Source organism: Triturus cristatus, chromosome 2_2 (genome assembly GCF_964204655.1).
Source record: "Triturus cristatus chromosome 2_2, aTriCri1.1, whole genome shotgun sequence".
In the NCBI taxonomy this organism is placed as follows: Eukaryota; Metazoa; Chordata; class Amphibia; order Caudata; family Salamandridae; genus Triturus; species Triturus cristatus.
Window position 1 is genome coordinate 623,721,685 of NC_140582.1, and position 23,133 is coordinate 623,744,817.

The 23,133-nt window shown below is 43.4% G+C and overlaps 1 protein-coding gene across 2 annotated transcripts in view; it reads left to right on the forward strand.

Annotated features, from left to right (window-relative positions):
• PALLD (palladin, cytoskeletal associated protein) overlaps positions 1-23,133 on the forward strand; it is a 1,042,501-nt gene that overhangs the window by 568,019 nt on the left and 451,349 nt on the right. For both annotated transcript variants that reach the window (XM_085641796.1, XM_085641797.1), the window contains exon 6: positions 3,578-3,658. In XM_085641796.1, coding sequence (XP_085497922.1) covers positions 3,578-3,658 — 81 coding nt within the window. The remainder of the gene's footprint in view (positions 1-3,577; positions 3,659-23,133) is intronic.

The window sequence follows — 23,133 nt, forward strand, 5'->3', positions numbered from 1 at the left end:
CATTATAACCTTGTTATTCCCACATCCTGACGTGTAGAATTCAGAATGGGAAGATGCCACACTTTGGTTGTTTATCATCACAAGTACAGCAATGTTGTCTGACCTAAATATCATGTTCGAAATATCGTTTTCAAAACTATTGGCGAATTGGAGTTAGATTTTTTCGTTTGATCTCAAATGGGGTCATTTTTTGTGAAACGTATTTAGGACACAATACTTATGTAATACGATATTCTGACCATGATGTGCTGGTATCATACCTGCATTGAAATATTAATCATTATTTCCATAAGTGGTGTTACCTCCAGGTATTACCGCCATACTGGAAAATAGGGCAATTATTTTCAATTCTCACTTCAATTACACCCCTTCTACTGCTTAAATATGTTCTATTCGTCATATTCTTTCAAGAAAGAAACTCTCCACCTCTTGTTCTCTGTGTCCATGAAACATTTTGAGTAAATGTATTATGCATATCTGGCTTATCATTGCTGCAGATTGATACTTAGTATACCATATATTTATCGTTTGCGCGGAAAGATTGGAACTGCTGAAGAAAGTATTGCTAAATGCATCAAATGAATGCAAACTGAATTCCAAGATTACAAGTAAATTCATTAAATTCTGTACAAGACAGGGATGCAGAGTTTTGGCTGAAGCTTTAGAGAGATAGAGAAAATGTGTTCTAATTATGAAGTAACTGATTGGCCAAATAGAGGTTACCTTTGATTTAGTCCCATGTATTACATATGAGAAAATCAATCCATTAAAAAAAATATATATATATCTGCATTTATTCAGAAGCATAAAACATCAATTTGCTGTATCCCCGCCAGGTGAGTGAATTATGGATGTTTGTACAGCACAAGCTGACTGACTAATCTTTCTGCGTGCATCTCTCACATTTTCAGTCATGAAGTCACATCTTCTGGTGAAGTGACTCTGCCCACTAATGCACCAAGAATACATACATTTTGCAACTTTGAATAACACCATAAAATCCATTTGGGGCAATTTAGTTCTGCAGTACATTATTTAACCTGTGGTGTCCCTCATGACTCAGCTTTCTCATGCCTTTTATTGAATATTTAAATGCTCCCTCTGACACGGATCATCACTGCCTACAGCTTAGGGTTTCAAATGTATGCTGATGATATTCAAATGTTTATGGGCCTATGAATGTGCTCTTCAGATCCTGTTTAGGTACAGAATATTTACTGGCAATAAAACAGTAGATGCCGCAAAGCATCTCTGTCTCAGTGCTAGAAGTATTGACATTCTGCTTCTGAGTACCTCAACACCATTCTTTTGGGGATTTCTTAGGCTGGTGCATTTGGTCCTCCTTTGGAAGCAGCACATAGAGTATGACATTGAGGGGATATTTTTGACTCTAACACTTAAGCCACAAGTAGCAGCAGTGGCCAAGACTGCACTTCATCATCTCGTAGAATCTATCTAAGATCAGCACTTTATTAACTATCCCTAAGCATTTCCTGTTGTTCTGGCGGATATCCTGTTCTAGGCGTTTACATTGTTGGGTGATTTATTTGAATTTGAACTTCACCCAGATTTTGATTATAAAATTACACGCTGTTCAGAAGACGATCATCTGCATAGCGTTTTGTCTTGCAAAATATGATCAAATTGCCAGCTTGTGCTTGGCTGGCCGCAGGGTAAAGATCTATTAAGTTACCTGGCTAGGAATGCTAGTCAGGATTATATTCCAAGCAGTTCAGCAAAGTATTGTCAGGTTAATCAGTTAGAGAGGACCCTTCTCTCTGCAACAGGCCCTTGAGGGACTGTTTCTAAGTGGTGTGGCCCTCAATTGGGCAGTACCCATCATCGCCGCAGCTGGCACGTCACTGTGGAATCAACTCCCACTGTGTGTCTGTTCATTAACTTAATGCAACTCTCTAAAATATTAACTGAAGATGTACTTATTACTTTCCTTCATTTATGGTTCACATCTTTGCTTGTTATTGTCAGTAAATTTGCATACCGTTGCTATGGTTTTAATATATTGTTGTTATTGTACTTTACGATCTTCCCTCTTTTTGCTGTGGGTGTTGTGTTTAGCACCTCGTAGTCTAGTTTATGTCATCATTTGTTGTGCTTTACAAGTAAAATAAATACTATATATATATATAACGTCCGCACGCATCAGGTTGCAGGATAGTTCACCTGCCAGCCTTTGCACGTGACATGTTTGATCAGTAACTCATTTTTCAAAAGTCTGTGAGGAAAATCAACTTAATGTTAGGATCAAATTGTTTAATTTCAATAATCTCCCTGGTCAGTAATTTTCTGGAATGCGATAGTCTAACAAGAATTTTACATAATTTTGTCATAGTTATCAGTCCGTGCAGTTGTTATGCTCCAAAAAAGCATAGAGCACGTGGTTGCACACTTTACATTTTAGCTTAGTGGTTGCATTTGCTCACCAAAAATACAACAGCTAAATTGTGAAAGACCCACTCTCAATCAGTCATCTTCGTGTTTACACTTAGGACTGGTGGCACCTGGCCTATGCTTTTTTGGTCAAGTCTTTTTTCCATGTTCTGATGGATTGGTGCCACCCAGTGTTAGTCTCTTCGGGCACCTTAGTGGTTTTTCCCCACAGGACAGTGAATTGGAGTGTCCATCGAGCCTCATGCACAAAACAATTTTCAGTCCTAAAAGTAGTTTTGCAATCGAATATTACAGCTGCTAGGTATTCATAAAAGGAGATCTGGCAGTTGTAAATGTATTTATTTCTCCAGAACATTACCACAGTGTAATATTCAGAAGCAGTAAATTCCATGAAAGCAATGGGGAGTCAAACTTGTTAGTTTGTGAATGCCGCAAACACGCCGGTATATGGGCTTCTACAAACTGCTCTCCATCCCGCACCTACCTGGAAATGGTGAACTTGTACTCCTGCCAAGGCCTGGCGTAAAACCCTTTCCAGGATGCTAAGGGGAACGGAACATCCTCAGACAATGTTATGGTCTATGAGAAGGGATCACTCTACCAGCTAAAAATAAATCCTACTGGAAACAAGTGTGCAATTGCATGATGCCTTATTAAAATATGGAGCTGCACTGTGCATACAGTTCTGCTTTGGAGAAAGGCTCCTGGTGAAAAAGGCCACATGCCTTTTCCAGCGGTGCTGCTGGAAAGTTGCTGCGGGTGAAGATTTCCAAATGACTACTGGTAGTTTTTAAGAATACCCTAAAGTCATGAATCTTCACCTGTGCATCGGAGAACATTTAAGGGTGTCGATGTCTGACTAATATTTGTGAATATACTCCAGGTTTCATATGTGCGTTAGCGTATTTAAATCAACTGGCCCTAAGGCAATCAATTCATATCATGAGAACATCATGAAGGTGAGATGGCCTTGAAACTAGCCAAATGAGAACTGGTTCCCTTCTATTGAGTGTAGACATTTGGAAATAACTCTGAAATCTGTTCAAAGAACAAGATTGCAAAGGCAAGTCTTCGGAATACTTGGCATAGAGGTTGACACCTTGAGAAATGTTGGAATGTTTACCTGTTTCGTAGATACACTTTATCTGGCTGTGACTTTGCTTTTCAGGTTCAAAGTCCAACTTCATACCTGTACCGGCTCGAGGGATCGAATGGCAGCAGCGCCTTCTCCGCGCCTGTGTTTACAAAGGTTTGATGTTTCCCTCATTCTGCTCGATATGATAAAAGGATTGTTTGAAATTGTGGATTGCGTGGGAGAATGCATTTTGCTGCTTGTCTAGCTCTTGCTGGAATTGAAATCATCACTTTTGCACAATGTAAAGCAATGTACTGCATCTCCCAGACAACAATGTGGACACTCCCATCACCCCCTCACACACATCCGAAACCTCCCACGTATGCTAGTGAAGTGTACTACATCACCAAGACAACAATGTGGACACTCCCATCACCCCCACACACACATCTGAAACCTCCCACGTGTGGTAGTGAAGTGTACTGCATCTCCAAGACAACAATTGGAACACTCCCATTACCCCCTCACACACATCCGAAACCTCCCACATATGCTAGTGAAGTGTACTGCATCACCAAGACAACAATGTGGACACTCCCATCACCCCCTCACACACATCAGAAACCTCCCACGTGTGGTAGTGAAGTGTACTGCATCTCCAAGACAACAATTGGAACACTCCCATCACCCCCTCACACACATCCGAAACCTCCCACATATGCTAGTGAAGTGTACTGCATCACCAAGACAACAATGTGGACACTCCCATCACCCCCTCACACACATTCGAAACCTCCCACATATGCTAGTGAAGTGTACTGCAACACCAAGACAACAATGTGGACACTCCCATCGCCACCACATACACACACCCGTAACCTCCCGCATGTGCTTGGGAAGTTTCTTTCAGTGGGCACACAATACACTCATGTTCACTCTTATTCATTTTTACTTAAAAAAGGCTGGTTATTTCTTTGAGTCATACTTAGTGTAAACTATTCTCCAGAATTATCCCTTAGCACACATGGCTCAAGCTTATGTTCATTGGGGAGGTAGGGTGTAGCTTTAGTTTGTAAGAGTATCAGTATTGTATCATTAATTGCTTAAGATCCTTCACAGCATTTGAGAATTTTTTGCAGCAAAATGCAATACACCAGTGCTTCTATGGCACTGGTGAATATTTCAAGCACTAGGCTCTGTCCCTACATTGGACTTGTAGATGCAGGTGATGGCATCTGCGTGAATTTTTCAGTCACAAACACTGAAAATGGGTTTACCATTCTTCTATTCTATTTTTCCTGAACCATATCAATACTCCATTTCTTGGCAACACTGCTTATCTAATGAGAAGATTGAAACCAGTAGTGAATGCAGCTGCTCGTCTGTAGACAGCCAGCTGTAGAGCTAGCGATACGTTTCTACTTTGAATGTTGCACTGGTTCCCGCTTCCGGTTGGGGTTGAGTTTAAGGTGCCGTGTATGACTCTTCTGCTCCTCTATGGCCATGGTTCCATATTAAAATTAGTAGCCACGTGTTGAAAGTTACATTCCACAACTCAAAGGCTCATGACCATCCCCTGCTTCTGTAGCTCACAGAAAGGAGACGGGTCAATCTCAGGGTTGACTCTCTCCTTATGGAATGCTCTTCCTTGAGATGTAGGACTTTGGGGGCATATCATCAAGGCCATACGATAATTATCGCTCAGCGCTCTTAGCGCGAGGATAATTATCGCCGGCCAACTCTCAATTCTATCGCGGCGATAGCGTGCTATCAGTAACGCTTATCTCCAAAGCGATAAAATTCAGAGCGCAAGCTGCCAATTGTGCGATTATCGCTGGAAATACAGCGATAATCGCACAAGGTTTGGCGAAAGCTTGCTGATAGGGTAAGACATACTTAGCCATGATATCCACCTTACATTGGATATCATGGCTAAGTCAGTTTTGAAGCAGGCGTAAGGAAAGTAGCGATAATAGAGGTCATCGCTACTTTTGCTTGTCGTTCTGCAGGTTAGCGTGCCCATTGATAGGTGGAGAAATGTCGCTTAGCGACATTTCTCCAGTTATGTCAGGGCAGGAACGCCCACTTTGCATCTCATTAGAGATGCAAAGATGGGCGTTGGGGGAAAGGGCGATAATGCAAGTATTCACGCGATAGCGTGACCATGCTGATTAGGCGATAAAGTTATCGCCGCTTTCCGTCTGAAAATGGACGCTAAAGCGGCGATAATTTTATCTCCGGGTCTTGATGATATGCCCCATGGAGACTCATGGACATTTTCAGAAAGTGTTAGAAACTCAATTTTTCTACTCTTGCATGAGGCAAGTGTGTCATGGACCATATCTGGATGAAGTAATAAAATCTGTTGATGGTGTTGCAGGCGCTATAATAAATGCACCCATAAATAGAGAGATATTTAGCCATGTGCAGAACCTTGCTTGCAGCGGGGAGATACCTATTCTGACCTCTCGCCCTGCTAAGACAAGGAACTTGTATAAAGAAATTTCAGTGGATATAAAAAAAAATGCGTTTACAGCATTCAGAATCAAATACATTTGACATTCACTTGTTTTCCCTGACGATATTGCCAAGTCGTCCCCACTTTTTCAGCTAGTACAACATGCAGCGTATGAACATCACAGAGGCTGAGACAGAAGCTATTGAAATCTAAAGGTCTTGTGGTGTGTTTAATAACACCTTCAAACAATTTGAGTCGAATAGCTAAAGCTGAATCCATGAGATTCATGTAGAGGCATAATCAGTCCCCAGTAAAGCAAGCTACCTGGTTCTCAAGCCCATTTAAGATGAGTGCCAGTTTTAACAAAAAATAAAAAGGGACATTTATTTTTTTTATCCTAAAAAGCATATGAATGTTTCTCAGACAACAAAAGAATTCATTAAGGTGTGGCCTCAAAACGTTGCACAAAAATAAAACGTGCATTCAATCCCATACTTAGCTTCTGAACGTGTGTTTGACTTTAAGGGTGTAGCTTTGGCAGACCGGCCAACACACATAAGACAGGTCAGCCAAGAGAAATATTGTTTAATCTAAGGACAGCAGCCTCGCCTTCATGTGGCATGCGGCACATGCTTCCTGGACTGTGGATCAAAAAATGCAGAAAAATTAAATCAGCCGACCGATACGTGGCTCACGTAAAAATAATAAGAACAAGATTTGGCAAAACCAATAGGTCTCGCCAGTGAGACAATGATTTGTAGCCATGCTGTACAGCAGCACAGATGTTTTGCAGTGTGGCTAAAACTAATATCAAAAAGCTCTATGACAGCCAGGGCTAATGCAATTTTCTTTTTTTAAGTGTATTAGCACTGGAGGCATCTTAGTCCTTTTTTATTATTATTTTGAGCCATGTTGCACAACAGCCACTCTGCTATACAGCATAGTTACAAATCATTGGCAAAGTCTGCAATGCCCATGTTGTGCAGCATGAGCAAAAGGAAATAACAGAGATAGTAGTCTCAAAGACAATACATATTGGCTTTACCAATGCTTGTTAGGTCTCAGCACAACACTCATGTGATTATAAGCAAATCGGTTAATCTACCAATGCATGGAAAAAAAAATATGACATTTTGGAAAAAGTCCTATCACCAGTACCGTTACTCCCAAGAACTACCATTTTTATCACTGTGTGGTGACTGTTCCTAAAAGTTGAGGTAAGTGACCGATTTGGTCACAAAGGTAGAGGAAAGTAGAAGAGAAGGAAAAGAAAAGGTCTCTGTGAATGGTTTCCCTTGTGGATGCAGATGGGGGAATTTCTCCTTTGAATTTTAGTGCCCTCACACACCCTTACGAGTGTCATGCTTCATCATCAGGCGTTGCCCCTCGTGGGGTGGCGCTGCTGTCCCCCATGGGCCCCGCAAGAGGGCTCTTTGTCGGAGATCTTTTCAGGAGACGCCGCATTTGTGCATGCGGGTGTGTGGGCCTAAAAGGGTGTGTGATGGTGCTTTAAAATTACCCAGCGGTACCGTGGGGATAATTTTATTCGTGGGTCCGGGATGTTAGGGTAAAAGAATTATGCAGGGGCGTGGGGGTACCTCTATTAACAAATAGCATAGAGGTCGGGATATTACTCCGCTGCTCCTAGTGCCCGTGTGTGATTGTGAACGTGTGTGCTGGTCAACATGTTTCGCGCCATGGTTGGGTCCCTAGTGGATCCCCATGCGCTTCGTCAGGACCATGTGTGTGATATACTAATGTCAAGAAATAGGAATAGGCTGGGGGTTGCATAACTAGTTAGCATGGAGGAGTCTCGTTCGTTATCGGAATTAACCAGACAAATCGCTCCACCAACTAAGAACAGCCATGCACCACCACCCACAGAATCGAGAAAGAGCTATCAATCTGTCAATCCTTTCTGTGTCCGGGCCGGGTGAGGTTTCCCGTGTTGAGTCAAATTAAGCCGCAGGCTCCACTTCTGGTGGTGCCCTTTTGGCTACATTTGGAAGCAGATAATAAAAGCAGATAACATTGGGTGTCACAATAAACATAGATTTCAAAGAAGAAAAGGGCTTCTTTGAAGTGTGTGTGGCATAGTAAAACATAGCAACAAATGGCAAGAGGTTCAACAAGGGTGACAGGAAATAAAATAAAAGTTGTGCCTCAATCGCAGTGTGATCAGCAGAAGTACAGCAATCAAGCCGAAGCAATCAGTACTTGGTCCATGCACCATCTGAAAGAAAAGGGAGTGAAGCCAAAACACACTAGCTAGTTAGAAGGCAGCAAATAAAAGTGACAATAAAGCATGTTAAGCAATGGGTAAGCTGTAAGCCCCTTGTTGTAGGCGAGACCTAATGAAAAATTGTGAACATAGGATGCTTAGCAAGAGAGTAAAATGACTGAGAGATAATTAACAAGAATTGCTTCTACTCTCAAAACGAGTGCGAGACACACCCCTTTTTGCTGGTAGGGCTTCGGTGTTAGTCCAAAGAGAATAATTAACAGGAGTTGTTTGCACTGACCTGTTTTGCATGCTCAGGCAAGAACATGGTTTGTGACAGCACCTTCTGTCCTACACAAATCCTGTATCAACAAACTGTTGCAGCAATTCATGATAACGTTCTTTGACTACATCTACATTACAAAATGTGGGGAGAATACTCTGACACAAAGAACCTCACAAAATTGAGGAAAAGCTATAACTTGCCATGTATGCGATACTTCAAATAATGTATTGGGGACTGTTAGACCTGTCGAAGACACTGATGCAGACTACTGGAGAGAGTTGATAAGAAATACGTTTTATGGTAACCTTGGAACCAGTTGGAAAGTCATCCCTGGGCTAACAAATGCTGTGAAGTCATACCAGTGGCAGAACGTGCTGTACTCAGTTGCCCAATAACATGTCATGAATTCTAGTCCAATCTTAACTAAAATTAGCTTTATAATCTCCCTTATCTTTTTGACTAGTGATGGGCGTAACCCGCGTAATTCCATATTTACTGGAATAAACTAGGGATTCAGCAAGACTATGCAGAATTATGCGAGACGGGTGTTTCTGCATTTAGGGCTATTTCTTAGTGCAAAAATGCCCCAATGTGTCCAAAATGAATGTATGACGATACTTAGCATGCCATTACTACGCATGCATTTAGTGCGATTTTTTTACATCGCAAACGGCATTAGTACGCATTATATTACTACGCTTACCTTAACTTCGTTAAAGCATGAATATTACTTCGCATTCCACCACTATGTGTTCATGCCCCTACACTACACATACATGACGACACTACACAGAAACCTTTAACACTACACACCACTACTCTTCCCTAAACCCTAAATCACTACCCCAGCACAACTTCCTACACTACAAAAACACAACACTACCCTGAACCCTAATACGCCACTCCCAGCACGACCCCCTACACTACATACACACCAAAACACTACCCTAAACCATACCATACGACCCACCTACACTACCCTTAACCCTAAAACACTCACCTAAACTATACATACACCACAACACTACCCTAAACCCTAAAACACTACCCCAGCACGACCCCCTACTCTACACATACACCACAACACTACCCTAAACCCTACACTCAAACCTTAAACACTACACATATCCCTTAACACTACCCTCAACCCTTAAACCGTACCCCCAGCACGACCCCCTACTCTACAAAAACACACTACATCCCCCTTACCTCACGCTCCTCGTGGTTCCTCTCTCCTCCTGGGACCTTCCCCACGTCGTCTCCGTGGGGCGGTGCACGTCGTTGTGAGGAAACAGCCTCAGTTTCCTTACAACGACATGGATCGATTTCTTTTCAAGCATAACATTACAACGCATGCGTAGTAACAACGCTTGCGATGTTACAACTTGCGTACTAATGGTACGCGTTGTAACATCGCAAGCGTAGTAACGCTTGCGAAGTAATGGCATGCGCAGTAGCAGCCGCGCACTAAAGGCTGTTTACCGTCCAAAATGGGCATGAGGATGCATTCTACGCTAAGAAGTACCTAATATAAAACATACCACAGATAGCAAGCAGCCGCTTGCCCTCGCTAAATGCATAATTATCTGTAATTTTACACCAAAGAGTAGTGTGGAATTACCGAAATTACTCTGATTACTACAGCATAATCAAATTTACTACCAAGCCTACTTTTGACCAAACGTGTTATGTTAACGTGCGCCTAAAAACTTGATTGTTTTGAACACAGGAGGCAAAACTCTCCAGCCCTTTAACTATTTGAGAATAGCCAGCATCGCCCAACATCCTACACACACTCAAACCTACCCCACAAATTGTACATGAACAACAGGCTGAAGAATGTTTTTATCCTGTGATGTAAATATTCTAGTGTTGGGTGCTGTATCCTGATGTAGGTGGAGGTGAAATCTTTAAGTCGGTAAAAGAAGGTTTTTTAATAGGGTGTTTTCATATTTCTAAATGATAAGATTTCTCATTTAGCGAAGGACCAAAAAACTGTTTAGAGAGAAAACAATTTTTCTTCTACTACTGGTATTCTGATCCAGAAATTATTTAGGTCCAGCCGCCCTCAATTTATCAAACTTCAAACAACAAACAGCCCTTCACTACCCATCACCTTCACAAAGACAAATCAAAAGTATTTGAGCAAAAAAGAAGGTGAAACATGAGTGGGCCCCTCACGTACGCACCACCAGGGCGGCTACCAGCCGGTTCTCGCTAGTATGCCCACGTTTTCTCATCATCGGGTGCCCACTCATGGGAGAAAGAGATTAGAGTCCAGTGAAGAGAAAAGAGGGAACAGGTCGCAAGAGAAAGCTGTATTCCTGTTCCCAGCAGAAAGAGAAAAGACAAAACCCGTGAATTGCAAGGAACGACTGTTCAAAGCAATCTTTAAAATTGAGTTGTAGACTCACGTCACAATCACCCTCTTTATTCAAGACAGTGAGCCCACTCAAAAGTAAAAACACATAATGTTGTTACCCGTTTCAAAGAAGGCCAACATGTTTCATTGCCACTTAACTTTGTTCTGGCAAATTCATCAGGGCAAGGGTTTCAAAGGTTTCAATCACCTCACTGGAATTGTAATTTTGGGGTTGCAGAAGGGCTGTTTAGGGAATAAAAACAGAACCGAAACAGAATTGGAGGTTCCTGTTTCATCATCAAATGGCACACACCAACCTATCGTGGTTCTAATCAAAGATTTCTGCACTTAGGGTAGTATATTATATTTGCCATGTAGAGGCGGAGGGCATTCGTACCTGCCTCCACTATGCCACAGGGGGTTATATTGAATACTGTCCCCCGAATAAATGGCAACACTATTATTTGCTCATAAACCGCCTGTGGAAAAAAGAGAAAGATACAGCAGTCATGCTGTACTTAACACAATCTTGCGTTATATATCTCCACCCATGTTTGTCATGCTGCAATTATACCTCAGTAATTGCTTCTTTCAACCAAATCATTAAAAAATGCGTTTTAACCACTAGGTACTGCTTTAAGGATGGTATATTATAAGCACCACCCATACATACAAGACCACGTACTCCCAGGCTATGTCTGCTAGTACTACGGTCACCACAACGCCCTTTCCGGAATTCTTCGAAATCAGAATACACCTAGCCTGAGCCCAGGCTTACAAACGCACTTGTCCCAGCAACCATTGGCTACCACAGCTCGCTTTCTCGAGCACAACATTCATGACTTCGTTAAAGGCAAGTAACACTGGACTATAGTTAACCGCTGTGTGCAACCCGCCCGGCAGAGTGTGCCCCGTATCACCCTGTCTCGGGTCGCTATGTCTGCCACTGAACGTATCATAGAATGTCCCTTCTCAGAGTCAATATCAGTGCCCCCACCGAGAGCCCAGGCATATGCACAAATCCGCCCCTCTCACCGCAACCGTAGGCTGACAGAGCCGTGTCTCGTCCCTGCTTCATTATCCGCGTGTGGAACGGGAGCTGGTGACACGCCCCTCTTTTTTTCAATTGGAGGAAGTCACACGGCTCACTACAAGGTGTATTGAAACCACGGCGGCCATCTTAGAGTGTGTGATTTCATGTTTTGTGTGTATCTAACCACCAGCTGCATTAAGAGCTGCACATTATCACCCAAAGATCTCTTTATTATCTGTCTAAATTTCAAAGAAATAACAGGGGGGGGAAGGAAAACAAAAGACAAAATGACAGTACAAACTAACGCCTTTTTGGATGCCTGTATTGTACGTGTGATCGTGAATAGCGCCTATTCTACAGGGACCTGTCAAAATACTGCCAGTATGTGTTTCCACACAGGTATAGTCAACCCTGATAAAGAAATGACCACGGGATGACCCATTCACATGGCTATCTCACAGTGTATATACCTGCCATGCAAGTTCAGCGACAAGAGAGTAAGACGCCCTGACTTTCCTATACTGTACTTCAACGTGCTTTGTTGACAGACCTTTCAAGGGATAATGTATTAATGCCTGATTTTATTCCACTCTATACGCTCATTTAACCCCTTCTGGTCCACTTTTTCTGAAAAAATCCAGCGTGCCTCCTTAGTGGCTAAGACTCGATCAATACAGTCACTGCTAGCCACCACCTTCTCTAGGACCACCCATTTCAAGGATTTTAAGTCATGTCCAGTTTCACAGAAGTGTTGCACTAAGCGTGTGGACAGTTTACCAGCTTTAATCGTGCTCAGGTGTTCCTGGACCCGGATTTTTATTTTCCTTGTCGTGAGACCGACGTACTGAAGTCCACATAGACACGTGAGTCTATAGATAACATTTGTGGTGTTACAATTCGAGAATTTGTTCAAGTACCAAATTCTACCGCTATTCAATGTTACGGATTTAGTTTTGTCAGTCAAATGACAGACCGAGCAACTGCCACATGGATGGTGTCCTACCGGGATCGAAGAAGTCCCTTGTGTCACTTGTAGGCGCGAGTGAACCAACTTATCTTTCAAGTTGGTGGCCCGTTTGAATGCAAATCTGGGTTGGGGCATCTTAAAATCAGCGGTAGACAACAATGGCCAGTGTCTCCTGATTAGTTGTCGTATTTTAGTTGCCAGGGGATCGTACGTCATCACTACTGTTAGACACTCATCTGACTTTTTTTGGCTCCTCTCTAGGAGAGCCTCACGTGGTGTATTTAAGGCCCTCTTACGTGCCCTGCTAACGATCTTCTTAGGGTATGATCTTTGAATTAACCTCCCCGTGAGTTCATCTGCCTGGTGAGAGAAACTCTCGGCAGTGGAGCAATTGCGGCGATACCTAAAAAACTGACCAACCGGTAAGTTGTCCCGCAAAGCTCTGGGATGATATGATTGATAGTGGAGTAAAGAGTTCCTATCAGACCCTTTTTGATGAACCGTGGTGATCAGTTGATTACCCTGTACCTTAATATCAAGGTCTAAGTACACTGCATGGTCATTACTAACTGTCCAGGTGAATCTAAGACAGGGGTCAAGATTGTTAAGCCACTCAAGAAATTGCAGAAGGACCGCCTCAGTGCCCTCCCAAATGCACAGGACATCATCAATATATCTTTTCCAGAGACAAATATGTCTCTGGAAAGGATTAGATGACTGGTACAAAAAAAGCTCCTCAAACTGGCCTACATAAATGCAGGCCAGACTCGGCGCAAAGGCAGCGCCCATAGATGTACCAGACACCTGCAGGAATAACTCGTCTTTGTAGCAGAAATAATTGTGAGTCAGGGCGAGTTCGATGCATTGTAACACGAATGTTTGGGGCGTGTCATAAAACCAATCCTGCTCCCCCAGGGCCCTCGCTGCTGCCACCAGCGTGGCTTCCTGGGGGATGTTGGTATATAAGGATTCTATGTCGATGGTAAGAAGAAATTGCTGTGTGGCATCAAACTCCAAGGTTCTCAAGATGTTCAATACATCTGTAGTATCCTGTACATAGGATTGTTGTTTGAGGACAGATTCTCTCAAGAAGAAGTCTGCGAATTGGGAAAGGGGCTCAAGAATGGAGGAAATGCCCGAAACTATTGGACGGCCCGGGGGGGGCCGTTGGGCTTTATGTACTTTAGGGAGTACATAAAACGCCGGTGTTCTAGGTTTGGTGTTTACAAGGAATTCAGCCTCCTTACTCGTGATCCAGTTCTTGCTCCGAGCCTCCGCTACCATGGTTGTAATTATGTTCAGAAGCTCGGGCGTAGGATCTCTGGCGAGGGGATGGTAATTCTTCCGTTCGCCCAGGAGTCTGCGTACTTCAAGATCATAATCTGAAGTGTTCATCACCACATCAGCCCCACCTTTATCGGCACTTTTTATGGTGATCAAGGTGTTATTTTGAAGTGATTTAAGGGCCACCCAGTCATCCTTGCTCATATTGCTAAAGGCCCGCCGCTGTTGATCAAGTTGTTCCAGGGTAGAGATTTCCTCTAGAACCTTTTGTTCAAAAACTATGACCTCGGGGCCAACCATCGAGCTCAGGGGGCAAAAATGAGAGGGGCGTCGTAAGTTGGTAGAGAACATCGATTCTGGTTCGGATTCTCTATTGGCAAAAAACTTTTTGAGTTTGATTTTTCTCATGGTTTCATGGAACTCAGTTCTGCATTTGAAGGCGTCATGGCATGGAGTGGGAACATATCCAAGTCCTTTGTTAAGAACACCCAGTTCATTAGGTGATAATGCACAACTGGATAGGTTCATCACTATATTGTTTACAACGGATTCCTGCCTCGGCTGCGGGTTATCCGTGGGGAGAACATAGGCCATTGTTGTCCTTGATTGTAACCCTGCCGTGCTCGCCCTCTGCCTCTCTGACCTCCCCCTCTGTTGCCTCTGTTGGTCTGTCCTAAAAAAGAACGTACCAGAGCCCCCAGGTCTTCGTTGGTTTTAATTTGGGGATCAAAGCTCACTCTCCCTTGATTAGATGATGGTGCGCTCTCTTCCTCTTCACTGGAGGTATTCTCAAAAGTCCAGTTCTGGGGGGTCCTTTTCTGATATTGTCTACCCCCTCTCCCACGATAGCTAGCCTGTGGTGCTGTCTCGCTTCCCTGTTGGTAGTGTTTATCCTCTACATAGGGAAAAGCCCATTCGTGAGTGTATCTCTCAAGGTTCCTCTTCAAACCCTTAATTTTCTGATTAACCATGTAGTGTTTATACTCGGCCAGATCTTCTTGTATGCGTGCTAGTTGTTCTTTAGCGTCTACAATTGTAGTATCTTTTTTAAGGTTTTCCTCCAGTTCTAGGATCTCTGCTAATAATTCGTCACTCAATCTTTTTGCGGTGTTAATAATTAATATTAACCAATCCCTAGTACATTTGTTGGCAATATAACTCCAATCGAGTCTGAATTTTTTGTCCTCTAGAAAAATGCGGGGTTCGATTCTAACTAGTAGACTTGCAGGGGCTGCTCCAGCACGGAGATACTCTGTCATCAGAGCTCCATGAAGAGCAACCCTCACCTGGTGTTTCTTAAGGTTACTTAGTTTCTCCCACTCTTCCCTTGCAGAGCTTATATTTGAAAAAGAGGAATCAGGGAACAATGAAGGGCCTGAGAGGATTGCGGCAATCTGATCGTCAGAAAACGCCAGACAATTTCTGTCCATTACTAACCTAGGAAATAACGCAGATGATTTCCACAAGTGCTCTTTCAGCAAATAAGTGCGTCTCCGTGACCAAAAACTCCACTCTTATGGTTGGTGTGTCCAAATGAAAAAACGAATTAAGATGTGTGTATAAAAAAGCTCTCACGGCTGACCCGCCGTTCAATGCCTCATTACAAAATAGGAGCTACAGAGGGTAAGTGCCAAGCCGCCCTCCACTCAATGTCAATATATCAAACAAGGCTAGGCACCAAAGAGGGGTATAAACTTTAGCGAAGGACCAAAAAACTGTTTAGAGAGAAAACAATTTTTCTTCTACTACTGGTATTCTGATCCAGAAATTATTTAGGTCCAGCCGCCCTCAATTTATCAAACTTCAAACAACAAACAGCCCTTCACTACCCATCACCTTCACAAAGACAAATCAAAAGTATTTGAGCAAAAAAGAAGGTGAAACATGAGTGGGCCCCTCACGTACGCACCACCAGGGAGGCTACCAGCCGGTTCTCGCTAGTATGCCCACGTTTTCTCATCATCGGGTGCCCACTCATGGGAGAAAGAGATTAGAGTCCAGTGAAGAGAAAAGAGGGAACAGGTCGCAAGAGAAAGCTGTATTCCTGTTCCCAGCAGAAAGAGAAAAGACAAAACCCGTGAATTGCAAGGAACGACTGTTCAAAGCAATCTTTAAAATTGAGTTGTAGACTCACGTCACAATCACCCTCTTTATTCAAGACAGTGAGCCCACTCAAAAGTAAAAACACATAATGTTGTTACCCGTTTCAAAGAAGGCCAACATGTTTCATTGCCACTTAACTTTGTTCTGGCAAATTCATCAGGGCAAGGGTTTCAAAGGTTTCAATCACCTCACTGGAATTGTAATTTTGGGGTTGCAGAAGGGCTGTTTAGGGAATAAAAACAGAACCGAAACAGAATTGGAGGTTCCTGTTTCATCATCAAATGGCACACACCAACCTATCGTGGTTCTAATCAAAGATTTCTGCACTTAGGGTAGTATATTATATTTACCATGTAGAGGCGGAGGGCATTCGTACCTGCCTCCACTATGCCACAGGGGGTTATATTGAATACTGTCCCCCGAATAAATGGCAACACTATTATTTGCTCATAAACCGCCTGTGGAAAAAAGAGAAAGATACAGCAGTCATGCTGTACTTAACACAATCTTGCGTTATATATCTCCACCCATGTTTGTCATGCTGCAATTATACCTCAGTAATTGCTTCTTTCAACCAAATCATTAAAAAATGCGTTTTAACCACTAGGTACTGCTTTAAGGATGGCATATTATAAGCACCACCCATACATACAAGACACTGATATTGACTCTGAGAAGGGACATTCTATGATACGTTGAGTGGCAGACATAGCGACCCGAGACAGGGTGATACGGGGCACACTCTGCCGGGCGGGTTGCACACAGCGGCTAACTATAGTCCAGTGTTACTTGCCTTTAACGAAGTCATGAATGTTGTGCTCGAGAAAGCGAGCTGTGGTAGCCAATGGTTGCTGGGACAAGTGTGTTTGTAAGCCTGGGCTCAGGCTAGGTGTATTCTGATTTCGAAGAATTCCGGAAAGGGCGTTGTGGTGACCGTAGTACTAGCAGACATAGCCTGGGAGTACGTGGTCTTGTATGTATGGGTGGTGCTTATAATATACCATCCTTAAAGCAGTACCTAGTGGTTAATACGCATTTTTTAATGATTTGGTTGAAAGAAGCAATTACTGAGGTATAATTGCAGCATGACAAACATGGGTGGAGATATATAACGCAAGATTGTGTTAAGTACAGCATGACTGCTGTATCTTTCTCTTTTTTCCACAGGCGGTTTATGAGCAAATAATAGTGTTGCCATTTATTCGGGGGACAGTATTCAATATAACCCCCTGTGGCATAGTGGAGGCAGGTACGAATGCCCTCCGCCTCTACATGGTAAATATAATATACTACCCTAAGTGCAGAAATCTTTGATTAGAACCACGATAGGTTGGTGTGTGCCGTTTGATGATGAAACAGGAACCTCCAATTCTGTTTCGGTTCTGTTTTTATTCCCTAAACAGCCCTTCTGCAACCCCAAAATTACAATTCCAGTGAGGTGATTGAAACCTTTGAAACCCTTGCCCTGATGAATTTGCCAGAACAAAGTTAAGTGGCAATGAAACATGTTGGCCTTCTTTGAAACGGGTAACAACATTATGTGTTTTTACTTTTGAGTGGGCTCACTGTCTTGAATAAAGAGGGTGATTGTGACGTGAGTCTACAACTCAATTTTAAAGATTGCTTTGAACAGTCGTTCCTTGCAATTCACGGGTTTTGTCTTTTCTCTTTCTGCTGGGAACAGGAATACAGCTTTCTCTTGCGACCTGTTCCCTCTTTTCTCTTCACTGGACTCTAATCTCTTTCTCCCATGAGTGGGCACCCGATGATGAGAAAACGTGGGCATACTAGCGAGAACCGGCTGGTAGCCTCCCTGGTGGTGCGTACGTGAGGGGCCCACTCATGTTTCACCTTCTTTTTTGCTCAAATACTTTTGATTTGTCTTTGTGAAGGTGATGGGTAGTGAAGGGCTGTTTGTTGTTTGAAGTTTGATAAATTGAGGGCGGCTGGACCTAAATAATTTCTGGATCAGAATACCAGTAGTAGAAGAAAAAGTGTTTTCTCTCTAAACAGTTTTTTGGTCCTTCGCTAAAGTTTATACCCCTCTTTGGTGCCTAGCCTTGTTTGATATATTGACATTGAGTGGAGGGCGGCTTGGCACTTACCCTCTGTAGCTCCTATTTTGTAATGAGGCATTGAACGGCGGGTCAGCCGTGAGAGCTTTTTTATACACACATCTTAATTCGTTTTTTCATTTGGACACACCAACCATTAGAGTGGAGTTTTTGGTCACGGAGACGCACTTATTTGCTGAAAGAGCACTTGTGGAAATCATCTGCGTTATTTCCTAGGTTAGTAATGGACAGAAATTGTCTGGCGTTTTCTGACGATCAGATTGCCGCAATCCTCTCAGGCCCTTCATTGTTCCCTGATTCCTCTTTTTCAAATATAAGCTCTGCAAGGGAAGAGTGGGAGAAACTAAGTAACCTTAAGAAACACCAGGTGAGGGTTGCTCTTCATGGAGCTCTGATGACAGAGTATCTCCGTGCTGGAGCAGCCCCTGCAAGTCTACTAGTTAGAATCGAACCCCGCATTTTTCTAGAGGAAAAAAATTCAGACTCGATTGGAGTTATATTGCCAACAAATGTACTAGGGATTGGTTAATATTAATTATTAACACCGCAAAAAGATTGAGTGACGAATTATTAGCAGAGATCCTAGAACTGGAGGAAAACCTTAAAAAAGATACTACAATTGTAGACGCTAAAGAACAACTAGCACGCATACAAGAAGATCTGGCCGAGTATAAACACTACATGGTTAATCAGAAAATTAAGGGTTTGAAGAGGAACCTTGAGAGATACACTCACGAATGGGCTTTTCCCTATGTAGAGGATAAACACTACCAACAGGGAAGCGAGACAGCACCACAGGCTAGCTATCGTGGGAGAGGGGGTAGACAATATCAGAAAAGGACCCCCCAGAACTGGACTTTTGAGAATACCTCCAGTGAAGAGGAAGAGAGCGCACCATCATCTAATCAAGGGAGAGTGAGCTTTGATCCCCAAATTAAAACCAACGAAGACCTGGGGGCTCTGGTACGTTCTTTTTTAGGACAGACCAACAGAGGCAACAGAGGGGGAGGTCAGAGAGGCAGAGGGCGAGCACGGCAGGGTTACAATCAAGGACAACAATGGCCTATGTTCTCCCCACGGATAACCCGCAGCCGAGGCAGGAATCCGTTGTAAACAATATAGTGATGAACCTATCCAGTTGTGCATTATCACCTAATGAACTGGGTGTTCTTAACAAAGGACTTGGATATGTTCCCACTCCACGCCATGACGCCTTCAAATGCAGAACTGAGTTCCATGAAACCATGAGAAAAATCAAACTCAAAAAGTTTTTTGCCAATAGAGAATCCGAACCAGAATCGATGTTCTCTACCAACTTACGACGCCCCTCTCATTTTTGCCCCCTGAGCTCGATGGTTGGCCCCGAGGTCATAGTTTTTGAACAAAAGGTTCTAGAGGAAATCTCTACCCTGGAACAACTTGATCAACAGCGGCGGGCCTTTAGCAATATGAGCAAGGATGACTGGGTGGCCCTTAAATCACTTCAAAATAACACCTTGATCACCATAAAAAGTGCTGATAAAGGTGGGGCTGTTGTGGTGATGAACACTTCAGATTATGATCTTGAAGTACGCAGACTCCTGGGCGAACGGAAGAATTACCATCCCCTCGCCAGAGATCCTACGCCCGAGCTTCTGAACATAATTACAACCATGGTAGCGGAGGCTCGGAGCAAGAACTGGATCACGAGTAAGGAGGCTGAATTCCTTGTAAACACCAAACCTAGAACACCGGCGTTTTATGTACTCCCTAAAGTACATAAAGCCCAACGGCCCCCCCCGGGCCGTCCAATAGTTTCGGGCATTTCCTCCATTCTTGAGCCCCTTTCCCAATTCGCAGACTTCTTCTTGAGAGAATCTGTCCTCAAACAACAATCCTATGTACACGATACTACAGATGCATTGAACATCTTGAGTACCTTGGAGTTTGATGCCACACAGCAATTTCTTCTTACCATCGACATAGAATCCTTATATACCAACATCCCCCAGGAAGCCACGCTGGTGGCAGCAGCGAGGGCCCTGGGGGAGCAGGATTGGTTTTATGACACGCCCCAAACATTCGTGTTACAATGCATCGAACTCGCCCTGACTCGCAATTATTTCTGCTACAAAGACGAGTTATTCCTGCAGGTGTCTGGTACATCTATGGGCGCTGCCTTTGCGCCGAGTCTGGCCTGCATTTATGTAGGCCAGTTTGAGGAGCTTTTTTTGTACCAGTTATCTAATCCTTTCCAGAGACATATTTGTCTCTGGAAAAGATATATTGATGATGTCCTGTGCATTTGGGAGGGCACTGAGGCGGTCCTTCTGCAATTTCTTGAGTGGCTTAACAATCTTGACCCCTGTCTTAGATTCACCTGGACAGTTAGTAATGACCATGCAGTGTACTTAGACCTTGATATTAAGGTACAGTGTAATCAACTGATCACCACGGTTCATCAAAAAGGGTCTGATAGGAACTCTTTACTCCACTATCAATCATATCATCCCAGAGCTTTGCGGGACAACTTACCGGTTGGTCAGTTTTTTAGGTATCGCCGCAATTGCTCCACTGCCAAGAGTTTCTCTCACCAGGCAGATGAACTTACGGGGAGGTTAATTCAAAGATCATACCCTAAGAAGATCGTTAGCAGGGCACGTAAGAGGGCCTTAAATACACCACGTGAGGCTCTCCTAGAGAGGAGCCAAAAAAAGTCAGATGAGTGTCTAACAGTAGTGATGACGTACGATCCCCTGGCAACTAAAATACGACAACTAATCAGGAGACACTGGCCATTGTTGTCTACCGCTGATTTTAAGATGCCCCAACCCAGATTTGCATTCAAACGGGCCACCAACTTGAAAGATAAGTTGGTTCACTCGCGCCTACAAGTGACACAAGGGACTTCTTCGATCCCGGTAGGACACCATCCATGTGGCAGTTGCTCGGTCTGTCATTTGACTGACAAAACTAAATCCGTAACATTGAATAGCGGTAGAATTTGGTACTTGAACAAATTCTCGAATTGTAACACCACAAATGTTATCTATAGACTCACGTGTCTATGTGGACTTCAGTACGTCGGTCTCACGACAAGGAAAATAAAAATCCGGGTCCAGGAACACCTGAGCACGATTAAAGCTGGTAAACTGTCCACACGCTTAGTGCAACACTTCTGTGAAACTGGACATGACTTAAAATCCTTGAAATGGGTGGTCCTAGAGAAGGTGGTGGCTAGCAGTGACTGTATTGATCGAGTCTTAGCCACTAAGGAGGCACGCTGGATTTTTTCAGAAAAAGTGGACCAGAAGGGGTTAAATGAGCGTATAGAGTGGAATAAAATCAGGCATTAATACATTATCCCTTGAAAGGTCTGTCAACAAAGCACGTTGAAGTACAGTATAGGAAAGTCAGGGCGTCTTACTCTCTTGTCGCTGAACTTGCATGGCAGGTATATACACTGTGAGATAGCCATGTGAATGGGTCATCCCGTGGTCATTTCTTTATCAGGGTTGACTATACCTGTGTGGAAACACATACTGGCAGTATTTTGACAGGTCCCTGTAGAATAGGCGCTATTCACGATCACACGTACAATACAGGCATCCAAAAAGGCGTTAGTTTGTACTGTCATTTTGTCTTTTGTTTTCCTTCCCCCCCCCCCTGTTATTTCTTTGAAATTTAGACAGATAATAAAGAGATCTTTGGGTGATAATGTGCAGCTCTTAATGCAGCTGGTGGTTAGATACACACAAAACATGAAATCACACACTCTAAGATGGCCGCCGTGGTTCCAATACACCTTGTAGTGAGCCGTGTGACTTCCTCCAATTGAAAAAAAGAGGGGCGTGTCACCGGCTCGGCTCAATATGAGCTCCCGTTCCACACGCGGATAATGAAGCAGGGACGAGACACGGCTCTGTCAGCCTACGGTTGCGGTGAGAGGGGCGGATTTGTGCATATGCCTGGGCTCTCGGTGGGGGCACTGATATTGACTCTGAGAAGGGACATTCTATGATACGTTGAGTGGCAGACATAGCGACCCGAGACAGGGTGATACGGGGCACACTCTGCCGGGCGGGTTGCACACAGCGGTTAACTATAGTCCAGTGTTACTTGCCTTTAACGAAGTCATGAATGTTGTGCTCGAGAAAGCGAGCTGTGGTAGCCAATGGTTGCTGGGACAAGTGCGTTTGTAAGCCTGGGCTCAGGCTAGGTGTATTCTGATTTCGAAGAATTCCGGAAAGGGCGTTGTGGTGACCGTAGTACTCGCAGACATAGCCTGGGAGTACGTGGTCTTGTATGTATGGGTGGTGCTTATAATATACCATCCTTAAAGCAGTACCTAGTGGTTAAAACGCATTTTTTAATGATTTGGTTGAAAGAAGCAATTACTGTGGTATAATTGCAGCATGACAAACATGGGTGGAGATATATAACGCAAGATTGTGTTAAGTACAGCATGACTGCTGTATCTTTCTCTTTTTTCCACAGGCGGTTTATGAGAAAATAATAGTGTTGCCATTTATTCGGGGGACAGTATTCAATATAACCCCCTGTGGCATAGTGGAGGCAGGTACGAATGCCCTCCGCCTCTACATGGTAAATATAATATACTACCCTAAGTGCAGAAATCTTTGATTAGAACCACGATAGGTTGGTGTGTGCCATTTGATGATGAAACAGGAACCTCCAATTCTGTTTCGGTTCTGTTTTTATTCCCTAAACAGCCCTTCTGCAACCCCAAAATTACAATTCCAGTGAGGTGATTGAAACCTTTGAAACCCTTGCCCTGATGAATTTGCCAGAACAAAGTTAAGTGGCAATGAAACATGTTGGCCTTCTTTGAAACGGGTAACAACATTATGTGTTTTTACT